General features: G+C 51.5%; 4 protein-coding genes across 4 annotated transcripts; 3 read left to right on the forward strand and 1 right to left on the reverse strand.

The window, feature by feature from the left end:
• Nucleotides 1-2,848: 2,848 nt before the first annotated feature.
• Nucleotides 2,849-4,324, reverse strand: W97_07179 (uncharacterized protein; the record flags this gene model as incomplete). The annotated part of the gene is made up of 8 exons (XM_007785158.1): nucleotides 2,849-3,070; nucleotides 3,123-3,156; nucleotides 3,208-3,297; nucleotides 3,344-3,503; nucleotides 3,631-3,792; nucleotides 3,850-3,868; nucleotides 3,968-4,094; nucleotides 4,146-4,324. 8 exons carry the CDS (start codon nucleotides 4,322-4,324, stop codon nucleotides 2,849-2,851), a joined length of 993 nt encoding a protein of 330 aa, XP_007783348.1.
• A 2,335-nt stretch (nucleotides 4,325-6,659) lies between these two features.
• Nucleotides 6,660-8,095, forward strand: W97_07180 (uncharacterized protein; the record flags this gene model as incomplete). The annotated part of the gene is made up of 5 exons (XM_007785159.1): nucleotides 6,660-6,712; nucleotides 6,764-7,316; nucleotides 7,373-7,624; nucleotides 7,683-7,849; nucleotides 7,933-8,095. 5 exons carry the CDS (start codon nucleotides 6,660-6,662, stop codon nucleotides 8,093-8,095), a joined length of 1,188 nt encoding a protein of 395 aa, XP_007783349.1.
• A 2,491-nt stretch (nucleotides 8,096-10,586) lies between these two features.
• W97_07181 (STE/STE11 protein kinase) lies at nucleotides 10,587-13,590 on the forward strand (the record flags this gene model as incomplete). The annotated part of the gene is made up of 4 exons (XM_007785160.1): nucleotides 10,587-10,780; nucleotides 10,835-10,908; nucleotides 10,964-11,121; nucleotides 11,173-13,590. The coding sequence occupies 4 exons, from the start codon at nucleotides 10,587-10,589 to the stop codon at nucleotides 13,588-13,590; spliced, it is 2,844 nt and encodes a 947-aa protein (XP_007783350.1).
• A 680-nt stretch (nucleotides 13,591-14,270) lies between these two features.
• On the forward strand, nucleotides 14,271-15,820 carry W97_07182 (uncharacterized protein; the record flags this gene model as incomplete). Its single annotated transcript, XM_007785161.1, has 3 exons — nucleotides 14,271-14,371; nucleotides 14,523-14,837; nucleotides 14,896-15,820. 3 exons carry the CDS (start codon nucleotides 14,271-14,273, stop codon nucleotides 15,818-15,820), a joined length of 1,341 nt encoding a protein of 446 aa, XP_007783351.1.
• Between the last annotated feature and the right edge of the window lie 272 nt (nucleotides 15,821-16,092).

Genomic DNA, 16,092 nt, shown 5'->3' on the forward strand with positions numbered 1-16,092 from the left:
GGTGATGGGCGTCTAGGGACGGCACGAAACAACAGGCGGTTGCTCCGCAGCGACGGATAGGGTCAATTGAGCAATGAACTCTCCGTTGCAGAAGCGCCACCATCGCGGGCAGCTAGTGTCTACAGAAAGCTGTGAAAGATCAGGGTAGTTAATCTCGACACGGTTTAACGCAGGCGATGGGTAGGTAGGTAGTTACCGTCTTTTGCGGGGGGGTTTGAGCTGATGGCTCAGGGTCCAAATATGTTTTGGCCTGTCCTGCTGCCTCGCACAGCCACCTCCAGCTGAGTACACATCACTTACAGAACCCTCTGTTTAAGCATAGTCTACGGCACGGACTCTCCCAATAAGGAGCACAACTTGCAGTTCTGGCAGCTTCTATACAGATCGCCTCAAGCGTTGCAAGGGCACCTCTTACAAGCATGGATTACTACTGGAAACTTTTCCAGAACTCTTGGACCTTCGCAGCACTAAAATTTAGCATTGACCGCTGGCTCGGATTACCTAAAAGCTGGCGCCTCTCCATCGGCGTCTGGGCAAGATTCTCTGTAGATTGTGCACGGAAATCGGTGAAGGTATGTTTGTCTTGAGCTCTAAGCAGTCCGCAACCTCCTCCCAAAGAAATATTATATTAATATTCAGACAGACGTCAAAAGCTTATCACCTAAGCTATGTACCATTGAACTCAAACGGGGATATCCGACTGATCCGTATACTGCTTGATCAATCCTCCGATCCCATACAAGGAGAGCTCATACATTGTTCCTTGGGCGACCATCCCAGCTACGAGGCTCTCTCCTATGCGTGGGGAGATTCGAAGTCCACGTGCCCTATTGCTATCCACGGTGACCCTCTTCAGGTCACAACGAATTTAACATCTGCGCTTCGCCATATACGCACGCCGGATAGTCCCAGGGTCCTCTGGATCGACGCCATTTGTATCAATCAGTGGGATGTCGAGGAGAGGTCGCATCAAGTTGCAATCATGCCAAAAATCTATCAGCGTGCGGAGAACGTGATCATATGGCTTGGGCCTGACAGGGAGACAAGCGCTGTAGGCATGGAGATATTGGCTTTTCTGAGCAGCGAAACCGCTGACTATTCGAATGCACCATGGGCAACAAATCCTCCAGAGCTATGTCATGCAGGCCTTCAGGACATTATGGGTCGAGCCTGGTTCAAAAGACTGTGGGTGGTGCAGGAAGCTGCCCTGTCCCAGAGAGCGACATTAACGTGTGGACACCGTCGGATAGTGTGGAACAGTGATCCTCAGAGGGTTCGCAGACTCATACGGATGATCAAATACGCAGAGATCTCACCGCAATGGGAAAAGGCTGGCCTGAAAGACATCGACATGGGCCTGTTGCTTGGGCTTCTGGAAATGCGAGAGAAACAAGTCTTCGGATTGAATACTGCTCACGAGGCATCGGACCTTCTAGATATCGCTTACGCCATGCGGAATAGGCAGGTAACTGATCCGCGGGACAGACTCTTCGCTGTTTTAGGCATCGTCAATGATCCAGGCGGGGCGCTTAGAGGCTTTCCGCCTGATTATAGTTTGTCGTACGAAGAAACCCACAAGCGATTAAGGGAAGTTCTACAGAGTCGAGAGATATCGCTATCTAGTCCACGAGTAGTTCTAGGTATACCAGTCGTCAAGCTAGTGTAGATCGCCCAGAGAAAGTTTTCGATGGCTGTACGATGACCAAGCACAAACAGTTCATCTACCAAACTCAGTTCCAGTCACTAATTCAGGGAGGTATCCCGATTCCATGAAATCATTCCGCATAACCACGCTGAAGGACCTGACGAAGCGCTACATGACCAACGCCTGAGGAATTGCACAAAGCTTCTTAAGGGTGAGCAAAACTAGATAAAGCAGCGATGGTAACTGACCAACACTAATGCCAACCCAGGACGGTCACTTTTCGTGGCAGAACTATCCAGGTAGTCTGCCACGAAAAGTGACCGCCTTGGTATTGCTCTCAGTTAGTCAGCATCGCCGCTTTATCTAGTCGCTGCTTATTCTCAACTCATCCTCGGCTCACCCACTACTTAGGCTGCTCACCTTCTGCTCGGGCGCTGCTTACGTTGCTTAGTCACGTTCCTACTTCTTTTTCCTATTAACTTATTATGCTTTACTCAAGCCTACTATCCTGTTATTTAAATATTATCAATTCTACGTAACTTGATCTAAGAAACCTATTTTAGCTTCTAGGAATGAAGCCAACGCATCTGAGGATCTGTTTGTGTTGTATGGTTGCCTTCTGACGCGATCAAGCTCGTAACGAGAGACACGTTAGAAGGGAGCGACGAAGGAGCTCTAGGCTTATCGAGAAGGGGAAGAGCCACACACAAAAGAGATGGCTACGCGACACAAGTTGGTGCTCATGAAGTCTTACTAGTAGCTAAACTAAGCTAACAACCCTTGAGTCCTAGGTATCACAAGGTCTGTCACTATAGCCGTCCATGAGATGGCCATATGAGAAGATCTTGAAGTCAGGCATAACACTAGCCTAGTCCTTCTATTCATTTGCCAACCTCAAAACGTCTACATCCAAGGGAGTTGCGGTTATAAGCTATCCGAAGGTGACTGAGTAATCCATAATCAGAGTGGAGCCTAACTAAAATCGAAGGAACTAAGTATGGACGGCGGTTCTGGTAGCATCCTGAAAATCTGTCGTCGGTATAACAGAAGGCAACCAATCCGTCTTGGTGCCTGCAACTTCCACAATTCTTGTCTTGCGAACTCGTTGGCGGTCTTTCCCAAAATATCTTTCCGACCTAAAGCTGTTGCCAGTTAGATAAAGTATCCTCCACGGAAGCTGTTAACTGCGTAAAAAGAGTTTAGTTACCTCCAGTGAGCATTGGCCAGCGCCACGTCCTCAATCCCTTTGATGTAGCGCCGCAATTGGCTGTCGATTTCTTCTCCCCAGATCGGCAAAGACGCTTGAGCCATATACCAGCGCTTGTATCGCTCACGCATCAAGAAGTGCACCCGATTGTAGGCTTCCTGCAATGAAAGACCGTGGTGGAGGAAGAGGTGGACGATGTTGTGGACACAACCAAGGTCCTGCTCAGTGTTAGAAATTCATATCGACTAGTGAATTGCGCGCAAGGCAGACCCTCTCTCGATGGTACGATACGCAGTCATTGGCGCTATCATGACCTTTTAGTCTGGAAACTCGGAAGACAATAGACACAACGTACAGCATTTGAAGCTCTACCCCAATTCTTTCAATCTCGATCATTGATTCATGCTCAAAGATCTCATCCGGAAGTCGAATGTTACATGCATACCTGTTGGCTGTTAGCCTCTTTTGCAAGCCAGACAGAAGTAGCTTACTCCAGGAAAGAGAAGATGGGCGTGACAGCGATACTGTAGAGGCGATAGCGCATGTATTGTTCGATCGTGTCCTCAAGCAATTCGGAAGGTTTGAAATTGATCGAGTCTCGCAAGGCTTCGAAATATTCCACCATGTGTCGAGCCCAACGAGCTTTGGCTCCTGTTTTGAGTCAGCTAAATGTATACGTCAGTGGGATGCTGTTCAACATCACCAGCTGTGCATTGAACATCCTGGCCAAGAAGAGGTCAGTTTGAAGACCGAGCGTGAACAGCTACCCGGGGGATACTTACGTTTTGCAGCCTCTGCCAAATGGTCTTCAGACAGTATCTAGCAGGTTGTCGAAGCCGGTCCGACTCGGATGAATGGACATCTTTAACGACAGCAAGCATGCCATTTATATACTGAAGCGCCTCTACTTTTCGGTGATCAAACAAGCCATCATCTAACTCTGATGCTCATCAGCGAAAATTTCTCTTGAGACTCGGGTCTACAAGTTCGGACATACGATCGTCGAACGCAAAGACCTAACAAGACAAGAGAAAGTCAGCATTTGTTCTGGCATTGATTTGAATACACGATATCTGTCTGGAGCCCGGAATCACGCCGGAGATGGGCTGGTATACCCAATTGAACCAATCTGTCACAGTGCGGAGTTTCGTCGGCGACGCATCCGGAAAAGCAATGGCAGCGAAATATGCAAAATCAGCTTTTCGCAAACGCTTGCGGTCTGTTTCAGTGTATCCACATATACTTGAGAGGTGAGCAGTGGCTCCTGTCCAAAGTTGCCTTGGTAGGACATACTCAGCAATCCAAATCATTGCCTCTTCTCCAACATCATAATAATGAGAGTTGACCTCCGGCGCCCGAGACATGAAAGATTCGAAAAGATCAGGGATTATAGCGAACTCTGAACTCGACTGAGGTTCTGGGACAGCCTGACTAGGAAATTGTCCTGCGCCAGTCTCTTGGTGGATTGCCATGACAGTATATGTCTTTTCCAGATTCATGAGAGCTTGAACTCAAAGTTGTGGGCATTAAAGGGCAATCGAGACCGAATTTTAATATGAACAGAGTGATATGAAAAGAGATCTCGGGTTGTCCTCACATTTAGGGGGCGGGTTTGCACCGAGATAAGTAAGCATATATTTTGATGCGATCGTAGCTGACTGCAGCTCCCGGCAAGGTCAAATGCATCAGATGTGGCTCTCCAATCATAGGTGATCTGAGTGCAAGTGATTCTTCGTACAACAAAGAGCACATGCTCCAAACTCTCTCAGGCTCGCACTTCCCTTGGCCCAGAGCCGCTGACAAAGGAACGGAAGTAATCACGCGCTCTATGCCACGAATAAACGAGGCAAGCGTCCGAGAATGCTGCTCGCTTGAAACCATGGCTTTGGATGACATGGTGCCGGTGGGGACCCAAGATCTCACTCAGAAGGCAAGTCTTGAAATGGAAGTGTATAGCTCATTTGTAAGCCAGATGTACTGTCCACAGGGGGGTGGTTGTGACTGCGCTGGGATGGTCGGCCTTGCAGTGACGGTCTCGACGCTAGTAAACGTCCCCTGACAGTATGCTACCTCCGCGGAAGACTTCTCTCCAGCCTCACATCAGCAGTGTTGCCAAAGTTCGATTGAATTTAGAGTTAAACCACTCTATCTGAGATCGAGTAGAGCGATTATAGATCCAATCGTTGGCTCTACGAGCTAAGTAAGCTTACTTTATCCGAGGCTTCCGACTTAGATCTAGAGCTTCTAAACCGCGGTATCCAAAATCTTAGCGTAGTCTTGGTACGGTATGCTCTAAAAGTCTTAACACGGCCTAGGGGGTTTCCCAGCCTGTAAAAGTGTTTAGATATCAGCGGTCTAGAGCCACGTGTAGGCGAATTAATAGACTAATCGACGACTCGAGCTGGTAGATCGATTCAGGGTCAGATCGAGTCTAATCGAACTGTTGGCATCACTGCACATCCGTTCATATGAGCTAGACTCGAATGTTCTGCGGTTCGAGGCGTCGAGCCTGCGCAGATATTTCTTGTTGCCCAGGCTTGATGGATTGGCGAGCAAGTGATGTAAATCTCACAAGCTGCAATAAGCAGTGGTCGAGATTTCAGTAATCTATTAGATATTTTGGAGAAATACAGAAGTTTCGGTGAAATTTTGCCAGTATTGCAGATCACCAAGCCAAATAAAGCTTCGCCGAAATATTCTCAAGAAATGAGAAGTCTGCAGCCAAACTCGAGATATAAACCTTTAACATAGTTGTGTTTTTTGGCGCCTTCGGCGCCAATCATTGAAACCAACCATTAAGCATTATTAGCAAGTGCACTTTCACAAAATTTCATGTAAACTCGTGAAATTTATCCTTTATTTCTTTCATCTCGTAAATGTCATACGGCCCCTGGCAATAAGTTACCCACATGTTTCTAGTAACGGAGAAGTTCTCCTAGCTCCATTTCAAGAGCGCGTGTTACGAGGTACAAGCTTGGTATCCTAGTCTAGTTTAGCCTTAGCCTATTCTACGACCACTACTTTGCCTGCAGCTTATTTCTGTACCCTAGATACTACAACTCCCTCAGACTAGACTAATCAATTACTTGCTAAGTATCTACTACAGCTCTTTGCTCATGGCAAGCTGTAAGCACTAAGTTCGTCATGTGGTCGAACACATAAGCCACTGTCGTATTGGAGAGCGAGAATGTCTGCAAGGCCAGGATAGTGCAAGCGTCCTCGCCTTCTGTTGAGGTAAAACATCTCCGCTGAGATTGAGCGATGATATGTATGGGGACGCATAAAGCTGTGTCTCACTTATAAACCACATTTGAGAAGAACAAGATAAGCCCCTTCGTGCCACCTTTGCCATTAACCTTACCATCAGATTGAGTCCGTGATTATGATGGCATTGCACCTGCTCAAGGAAGTTCTGACAATTGCCACAAGTACAGAATGGCTATCACTTGGATTGACGCTATCTGTAAGTCATCACGTTCACTGCCTTCGAGAGTGATGGCGAAAAATCCACCTGTTGGAATACATTATTGAGCTTCTCCATGCAAGTTTCTCGCATATGTCGTCTTCAACGCACTTTACAATATTTATCTCCACCCACTATCGTCTTATCCGGGTCCCAGACTCTGGGCAGCCACCAAGCTCCCATTCAACTGGCACACAATAAGAGGAACATCGGCTATAAAGCTCCGAAATCTGCATGAAAGCTATGGAGATGTCGTTCGCTATGCTCCCAATGCATTGGCATACATTTCCCCTGATGCGTGGGATGAAATTTATGGTCCTTATGCCGGAAAGAAGCACATGGAAATGGACCCAGCCATATTCGGAGGAGGAGTCACGGTGACTGGAGCTGTTCAGATGTGAGTTCCAGCCGCCTTGCCGCTGGGTTTACTAACATGTGTCTCTTATAGTACAAATGCAATCAATGACGACCACCGTCGACTGCGACAACGATTCATGCAGGCACTTAATGGTAGAGCCGTTGCTTCGCAAGAGCATATCTTGCAACATTACGCAGCGCAGTTCATCGAAGGCATTCGAAAGGAGCTAAAAAGCTCGGGCGGCACGGTTGACATTGCAAAATGGTTCAGCCTCGCAACGTTTGATGTCATTGCTGACCTTGCCTTTGGTCGACCCTTCGGAAACCTAGAGAGAGGAGAGCTGCATTCTTGGGTGGCAGTCGTCTTCGGTGCCTTTAAAGCACTGCCATTCCTTCGAGTTATCCGGGAGCTTCCCGGAATGCTATTTATTGGTAGTCACGCCTCGTTTCTACTCCCACGAAAACTCAAGCAGATGTGGCGCGACCATTTCAACTACGCTTTCAGCCTGATCGATGAACGGCTTAAAAATCCGAAGGAGAGAAAGGACTTTGTTTATTATCTCATTCATGATGATGGCGAGGGTTTAACTCACGATGAGATCAAGGAGTGTGCGGCCCAAATGGTCATGGCAGGAAGCGAACCTGTAACTCACCCTGGCGCCAGTCTCCTGCTTGTACGTTCTGCTGAATGATGCTACAGACTGCAACGTTCCTTTCGGGCTTGTGCTATTTCCTTACGAGAAATCAAGCAGTTTACGAAAAGGTCAAAGAAGAAATCCGAACTGTATTTCATTGTGAGGAGGAGATGACCTTGATCAATCTCTCTCAGTTGAAATACTTCCATGCAGTTGTCCGAGAAGGTCTGCGCATGTTTCCGCCTGCTGCAGACATCTTCCCACGAATTATTCCGGAAGGTGGCGAAACGATTCTTGGAAAATACCTTCCAGAAGGAGTGAGCTCTCTTGGTCCAGATATATTGCCATTCGTGTGCTGACTGAATGCGATAACAGACACGTGTCGGCATTGCAGCTCTGGCTGCCTCGTATTCCAAGTCCAACTTCGATAATCCTGATGTATTCGATCCAAGTAGATGGCTGGGCGACGACGAATTCAAGGACAAGAGAATGAGGGCATCTCAACCCTTTGGGCAAGGCCATCGTTCTTGCCTTGGGAAAGTGTAAGTCAACCACTCTGAGAAGTCACTTCACTGCCTTGAGGTTGGTGATTAGTTCATTTACTAGGCTGACATTGACGCTCCAGCCTCGCCACAGCTGAGATTCGATTGCTGTTGGCAAACCTTTTGTGGCATTTCGAGATTGAGCTTGCGCCTGGCCAAGAGAATTGGCTCAGCAATTGCCGAACGTTCCTAGGATGGGAGAAACCTCCTTTGATGCTCCAAATGACTTTGCAACAAGCCTTCTGAGACCTGACCTTCTTTGTAGTTGTCGCAGCAATGCATTCTTCCACCAGGCTCACATCGAATAGAAAATATCCGAAGCCTTCGCTTTTAGCTATTGAGACTCCAATGAGGCTTGCAGAGATCTCCGCATACATATAATCGCTAATCGAGAACGGAAAGCGTTGATGAAAATGGCAATCGCTATCAAGCATGTCCACCATCTGCTGTCAAACCAATGAGCTCACAATTGAGATTCAAACCAAGCCTCCACCTGATAGCAATCCATACACTCCTTGAAATCTCTGATCTTATCGCCGTCCATGAGAAATTGCATCAAGTAGGTGTTATCATAAGCCACTTTCCCCGGCCCCCTTCCCCTGGAGATCCCCTCGACCACAACACGCTCGCCTTCAGCCGTCACACCAAGGACATTATAGGACCATTCCTCGAACGGCTCCAGCAATTTGCCAGCCCAAGCGCTTCTCTCTGTTGCAAGCATTCGTCCGCCCCAAGCAGCTCGCTGAGGATTCGCAACTACGAGCCAACTTGCGTCCGGCGTGAACATGGTTGAACAAAGATCGAATCTGCGTTCGTTGACGTGCTTGCAGAACTGTAGAGCGACTGATCTGCTTCGCTCTGTGATTTCGTGCTTCGTATTGGGATTTTGCAGAGACTCGGACATCTTAAGTAGCTTTCCTGAGATGTTTTGGCCGAAATAAGGTAAAATGTTCAAATTTTCCAGGAACTCTGTAGTGCAGTTGTTTTGATCGTCCATGCTGTCGTGACGGGAGACGTTTTATAAGACTGCCGTCGAGTCCTGTAGCTCTTGTCTTTTTTCCGAAGATTGAAGCATAATCCGACGTCCTAAGAAATCAATCTTTCGGTGTCAATCCTTCGTGTCAGATGTTCGTGTCAGTACTTGGCGTCAGATACTTTGTGTCAGATCTCCCCAACTCCTCGGAAATGCATGTGCAGAGGAATTACTGCCACTTTGGCTGCAGGCTTAGGGGTTAAAGCAAGTACGCCCAAACCCGACACCATGACCACGAGCTCGCTGTATTTCAAGTTGAGTAGCTCCACTAGTTTCCTAAGAAAGGCTAGGCTTGTAATATTAGGGCTGCTTAGGCGCTATTAGGCGAGCTCACCCTCGGCTCAGGCTAAAGCGGCGATTACTTAGGTCCGAAGACGGAAACAGACTTTGGTGAGGTCCGAGAGAACTGCACATGGTCATTTTCCAGCCCTACGGTCCCCTCCCTCGCTCCCAAGGTCGGCTGGAGCTTGACCGAATTAATTCGAAGTAAGTTAGTGTAAAGTAGTTTACCAGATCTGTGCCCTAGCTCGTACTCTGTACACTCTTCTACAATGTTTCGTCCTCCAGCTGGGGTCTCAGAGCTGGCTGCCGCGGGCTTTCTGAGACGAGATTCGGTGGGGCTGAGCGAGGGGTCGAGGGGTTCCTTCACAATTGTTGACCACCTCAAGAATCCGCTTTGGCAAAAAGTTCTTGATCAAGAGGCAGGCTCAGAGGGTATGAGATACTGATACGGGACTTGTGCTTAAAGAGAAGCCGGCAATGCTCATAGTCTCGTCGAGGTCTTCTGGTCCGGCATCGCGTGTGTGCATCGAGTTCCTGGGCCACACGATCGGCAGGGCGTTGCAGCGCGAGGGCTAGCATGCTTCAGAGAACAGTAGTTGAACAGCATCCTTCGTTCTACTTCTCATGAACCACATCTCTCTAGAAACGAATGTGTATGAGCTGCCAGCTGCAGAGGTTCGTGACTGTGGCCTGTGTTTGACGCGGGCGTTTCTCTATCACGCTTCGCTGTTTGGTTGGTGCCAAGGCCATCAGTTCTGAGACACTAGGCGCCTCAGATGTTTCAGGGGAGCAGCCAGAGAACAATGACCCTTTCATGATCCTCAATTGTGCTTCACTCGGGAGACGAACCGCTGCGTTTTCTGTCTCTCGTTGTTTCGCTAGAGCCGCAGTGCCCTGCTCCATTGTTGAATGTACGGAACAGCTGAGAACCACTGCGCCTGGCCGGGCACAACTGCACCGTTCAACCCACTGCTCGTATCGTTCGGCTGCTGAGAAGTTCATAGACCAGACCGCCGCAGACGCTGTCCGACTTCCTGTTCTCACCTCGACCTCGTGGCCAAGGCCGTCCCGATTTGAACGACTGCCGGCAGCGTGGATATTTTGAGCGGCTGGCTGCGTAGGGACAGAGCACACCGCGTACAGACAGCCCTTCGCCAGAACGAATACTTTTACACGTCTCCAATAGCGTGTTTCGCGACCCAAACGTACACAGGCATCGGGGGCAGCCAGCCGTCGCCCGTAAACTGCCGCTCGCCTTACCTTCAACCCTTCGCCATCGAAGAACAATAACGAGATCATTATTATGCGGCGTTGACGAACCGCCGCAGTCGAGTAGCGCGGGGAACAGAATAAAAGTATCACCAAACGTTCAGCCGGGGACAGACTGCGGTGCCACGGCCACAGAAAGATATCGCTGGAGGCATGGCTATGCTTGCCTCGAAGTCGCCATTTCCGGCACCGCTTGGCAGCTCTTCCAACCAGTCGTCCTCCCAGTACGCAACGAACATGTCGGGCTACAGAGTTCAGCACGCGACAGCGAGCTCCAACCATGGCTATTACACAAGTCCAACCGAGTCCGAGTTCTCGGAGAACTTCGACACCCCGGATTCAGTGAGGTATATAAACCTGGATATATATATACGGGCCTTTCAGCTCATTCTAGAATGCAGGAACTGGAACGAGGAGCGAGTAGCAGAATGGCTCCGAAGCATCAACTGCTCCCAATATATTGAGCTTTTCAGGAGTGGGTGGCCTGTGTAAGGTTCTTCCTTGATTCGGCTGGACTGACGGTGCATCAGAGAACAACATCAACGGCGAGAACCTCATGGAGATGGATCAGTCAGACCTGAAGGACATGGGCGTTAAGAAAATTGGCGACCGTGTGCGCATTGGAACTCAGGCTAAGCTGTTCCGCAACCGCGAGTACAAAAGGACATCAAAACGAAATACCAATAGGGTGAGTGGTGTTCGACAGACTCCGATGGTGTCACTGTGCTAAATCGGACAGGAATCGCTTTCCATCCTCGACAATCCTGCCTACACGCCGCCTTCCTCAGGATCACCCAGACCGCTTCATTCCGGAAGATCGATCCAGAGCTCGCAACTGGAGAAGAGGATGTCCCGCCAGATCACCGCTGCCGACTTAACGTACGCCGCTTCATTACCGTTCGCTAGCTCGAAGCATCCCTCGAGGCCAGGCTCACCACTCGTTGATCAGGAGAGCAGAGGACTACGTGCACAGCGGTATGGCGCGATGAACAGTCCAAAGGAAGGGTTGAAGAAGGAGCAAGGCACGTCATACTTTGGTCGAACTGGAGGCAGCACGCCAACGGAGACGCCCCAGACGGCGCGCTTCGGAAACCAAGCGCGATCCACGGCATCAGAAACTCCCCAGACAGCACGGTTCGGCCAGCACGTGCGGGCAAGCCCAAGCATGGATAGCACAGTGACAAACGGTGCGATGCTGCCGGTAGACAAGGCGCTGATACGAGTTATCTTTCCTAGCGGCACCTCGTCCGTCGTTAGCGTCGAGGGCTGCAAGACCGCCGAAGACATCGTACTCAAGACGCTGAGGAAAGGCGCGCTGAACGAGGCACATGTCAAGAACTACTGCTTCTATCTCTTGGATGGCATCGAGCCCGATCCCTCGAAATGCCGACGGCTCAACGAGGCTGAGCTGGTGCGTGTGTGTGCTGCAAGAGATAGGATGGACCGAAGCAGACTGATCTTCCGGAAGATTCACGCTGGTGAGCCTGAGGGTGAGCAGCTGAAGACGGCTGCGAGCATTGCCATGCAACAACAGCCACTGGTCATGATACCGGGCAGCAAAGGCAGTCAGTCCAAGGTCGAGAAAGTGCTTGGTCAGCCATTGCCCGCAGTCAGCTATCCACTGTCTCCTACGTCCGCCAGAGAACGAGAACGCCACATCGCTTCTACTGCACAAGAGTTGGAAAGGTCTGACACAGTCGCTTCAACCACCAGTGCTCGTGCGAGGAGAATAAAGGACTTCTACGGTGCCAGACCCCCAAGCGAGCTCATCACCTCTGATCTCACGGCCTACTTTCCCGATGCGTCAAAGGATGAGATCGATAAGACGATCCGAATGTCAGTCCGAAGGTCACGCAGAATCAGCAAGGCGGCCAGCCGTCTCAGCATGGCGAGCAACTTCAGTGTTGCAGCCAGCTTGAGGGATGCACCACCGCTGCCGGCAATCTCCGATGCCTGGCTGAACGGTCCTCCCAGAACCGCTCGTCCTCTCTCTGTCTTGAGGCTCAACTCGGTACCGGCTTACCGGGATTCTGTCGCTTCGTCGGTGCTGGAGCCGCTCGACGAGGAGTCACCGCTTGAGCCAAACCGCAAGTCCTATGTCTCGTTTGGCGCGGAAAGCGGATCGGACACCCTCGCCGTCACGGATCCCGACGGCAACACCACTTTGCAGAGCTACTTCGACGACGGCGCGAGCAGTAGCGCTGGCGGCACCGAGAATGGTGACTCGCTGAACAAGCGGCTCAGCCAAGCGCTCGCCGACGACGGCGAAGAGTACGACGAAGAGCTCAACGACTACCTCGAGAGCGACTCCTGGGAGAACGTCAAATACATGAAAGGCACGCTGATCGGGCAAGGCTCCTTCGGCAGCGTCTACCTCGCGCTGCACGCCGTTACCGGCGAGCTCATGGCCGTCAAGCAAGTTGAGATGCCCTCCTCGTCCGGCACCGCGCTCGACACGCGCAAAAACACGATGGTGGAGGCGCTGAAGCACGAGATCGGACTCCTGCGCGACCTTAAGCATCCGAACATTGTGCAGTACCTCGGCTCCAACTCCGACGACACCCACCTCAACATCTTCCTCGAGTACGTGCCCGGAGGCTCCGTGGCGACGATGCTGGTGAACTACGGGCCCTTCCGTGAAGGCCTAATCTCGAATTTCGTCCGCCAGATCCTGGCTGGCCTCGCCTATCTTCACTCGAGAGACATCATCCACCGCGACATCAAGGGCGCCAATATCCTCGTCGACAACAAAGGCGCGGTCAAGATCTCGGACTTCGGCATCTCCAAGCGCGTCGAGGCATCCTCGCTGCTCCCCTCGTCCCGCTCTAAGGGCGGCCCCCGCGTCAGCCTGCAAGGCTCCGTCTTTTGGATGGCGCCCGAGGTCGTCAAGCAGACGGCGTATACCCGCAAAGCGGATATCTGGAGCTTGGGGTGCTTGATCGTCGAGATGATGACGGGGAGCCATCCGCACCCGAACTGCAGCCAGCTGCAGGCCATCTTTAAGATTGGCGGGAGCGGCGATGCGAGGCCGGCTGTGCCGGAGAAGGCGGGCGCGGAGGCGAGGGAGTTTTTGAGGAGGACGTTCGAGATTGATCATGAGAGACGGCCGACGGCTGATGAGCTCTTGACGCTGCCGTTCTGTAATGTTAAGGCGTGAGAAGGGCGACGGAGGGATAGTGATCAAGGGTGATATTGGTAGGTAGGGATGACTATGTGGGACGAACGATATGAAGGGGAGTGGAAAGGAGCTATCTGGTGGTTGTTTTATTGGGCATCGCTATCTGCCATGGGTATTGGAAGAGCTGTACTGAGATAGGCGGGACAAAAGAGGGTTAATGAGATGGGCTGATTAAGGATGGACTGGGAGCTCATCGGATTCCGGCGCACTGAGGTTAATACCGACCGGAGGTTTTGCTGGCTGCCTTAGGTTTCTGACTGTAGTCTCGTTTCCGCTCTTGCTGGTCGGGACTGGGTCGTCTTGCCGCTCATCTAATCTTTGTATCAATAAGAGCACGTCTTGTGCAAACATCATCATGGATCAACACCGCTGGAGCTGGAAAAGCCCGCTAATCCGTGACTCACAGCCGAGCATCTTGACAAAGTGCCCAAAACGAGCAATTGCCAGGCAACTGACTTTCACCTGCAACTATACGCTTCTTACCGACCTGGTGAAACCCAGATATCTAGGTATATACCATCATGCTGCATCTCGTTGGTAGATTTGCGCCGGGTGCTCGTCAAGCAGCTTGCGCCTTAAGAAGCAGTCCGCCATTCCGACGGGTGGTTGGCTGGAGGACGTTCAGTACCTCGTCAGTATGGCAATTGCGTAGCACGGAGATGTCTGAGAAGGATGTGTCTTCTCTCAAAGTCAATCAAGATCGGCTGATAGGAGACATCCACCACACTTGTCAATGGGGCACGGGAGAGCGGTGGGGAACGTAAGCAATTCTGTATAATCCCAACAACATAATCTCAAATCCTTCCAACGAGCTGTCTCAAGTTTCTATATCGTGATTATCTGCTTTCCATGCATTTGCTGTATTCTCATAGTCAACATCAGAAAGAGACATGTCGCTGAGACAACACCAGCGCCTCCACCGAAACGGGCATGTCCCGCCTCTCCCTCTCCGACGCCGACAAAGAGGCCCGAGATTGGTTCGTAGCCACTACCAAGGACCTAGGATGCAAAACCACAGTCGACGCAATGGGCAACATCTTCGCCGTCCGACCGGGCCTCAACAACAACGTCCCTCCCACCTTCGCCGGCTCCCACCTCGACACCCAGCCCACTGGCGGACGGTACGACGGCATCCTAGGCGTCACGGCCGCCGTCGAGATGCTCAAAGTCCTCAACGAGAACTGGGTCGAGACAGAGTACCCCGTCGGCGTGGTAAACTGGACAAAGTAGACGCCATCCATCCCTTTGCGCCTTACTTACAGCGCGCGCTAACAGCCCTGGCAGCGAGGAAGGCGCCCGCTTCCCCATCTCCATGGTCTCCTCCGGCGTCTGGGCGGGCGCCATCGCGCAAGACCACGCGCACAACCTGGTTGAAGTAGGCGGCGGCACCGCGACCATGAAGTCAGAACTCGAGCGTATCGCCTACTTGGGTTCCGTACCGGCCTCCCACGCATCCACGCCCATGGCCGCCCACTTCGAACTGCACATCGAGCAGGGCCCCATCCTCGAGGCCGAGAACCGCAAGATCGGCATCGTCAAGGGCGTCCAGGCCTACCGCTGGTTCACCATCACGGTCAGGGGTGGCGACTGCCACACCGGCACGACGGACTTCAAGAATAGAGCGGATGCCCTTCTGGCGGCGAGCAAGATGATCCTGCAGAGCCATCGTGCCGCAACGAAAGCGAAGGCGTTGGCGAGTACAGGCATCCTGACGCTGAGGCCTGGGAGCACAAACACGGTGCCTGGGACTGTGAGGTTCTCGCTGGACATCAGGGCCGCGAAGGACGAGACGGTCGAGGCGCTTGAGGAGCAGCTGAAGAGGGATTTCGCGGCTATTGCTGCGGGCGAGGATGTGGGGAATCTGAATGAGGGGGGCACGCCGGGCAAGCGGTGCGAAGTCGAGTGGCGCACGGATTCGGTCTCGGAGGCTATCAATTTCCATGAGGACTGCATCAGCTGCGTGACGGAGTCCGCGAGGGGAATCTTTGGGGACAGGGCGGAAGATTTGACGAAGAGCATGATCAGCGGTGCAGGGCACGACAGCGTGTATACGAGTAAGAGGGTTCCGACGAGCATGATCTTTGTGCCGAGCAAGGATGGGGTCAGCCATAATCCAGTTGAGTATACAAGTCCAGAGGATTGTGCGTTAGGGGCACAGGTCTTGTTGGGCGCAGTGTTGAGGTATGACAGAATGAGAGCGGCGAGATAAGAGCGTCGTCGTAAGAAAGGAAGGCGTGGGAGGGCTTCTGGCAGCAGTCTCGCAAAGTGTTGGATTGCACAGTCTGGAGTCAATGTTGTCGAGTGTGAATACTTGAAGTCGGAACAAGAAGGACATCTGTTTTCGCTATATCACAGATGTGACAGTGGAAAGCGCAGTGTCAACTGCCCCCGTCGACCTATGCAACCCCGGCAATTTCTGTCACTCGATTGAGCACGCTACCGCCCAACCCAACCCAGTCCGTCTGCAGCGTATGAAGCATG

The sequence above is a fragment of the Coniosporium apollinis genome (genome assembly GCF_000281105.1).
Source record: "Coniosporium apollinis CBS 100218 chromosome Unknown supercont1.39, whole genome shotgun sequence".
Lineage (NCBI taxonomy): Eukaryota > Fungi > Ascomycota > Dothideomycetes > Coniosporium > Coniosporium apollinis.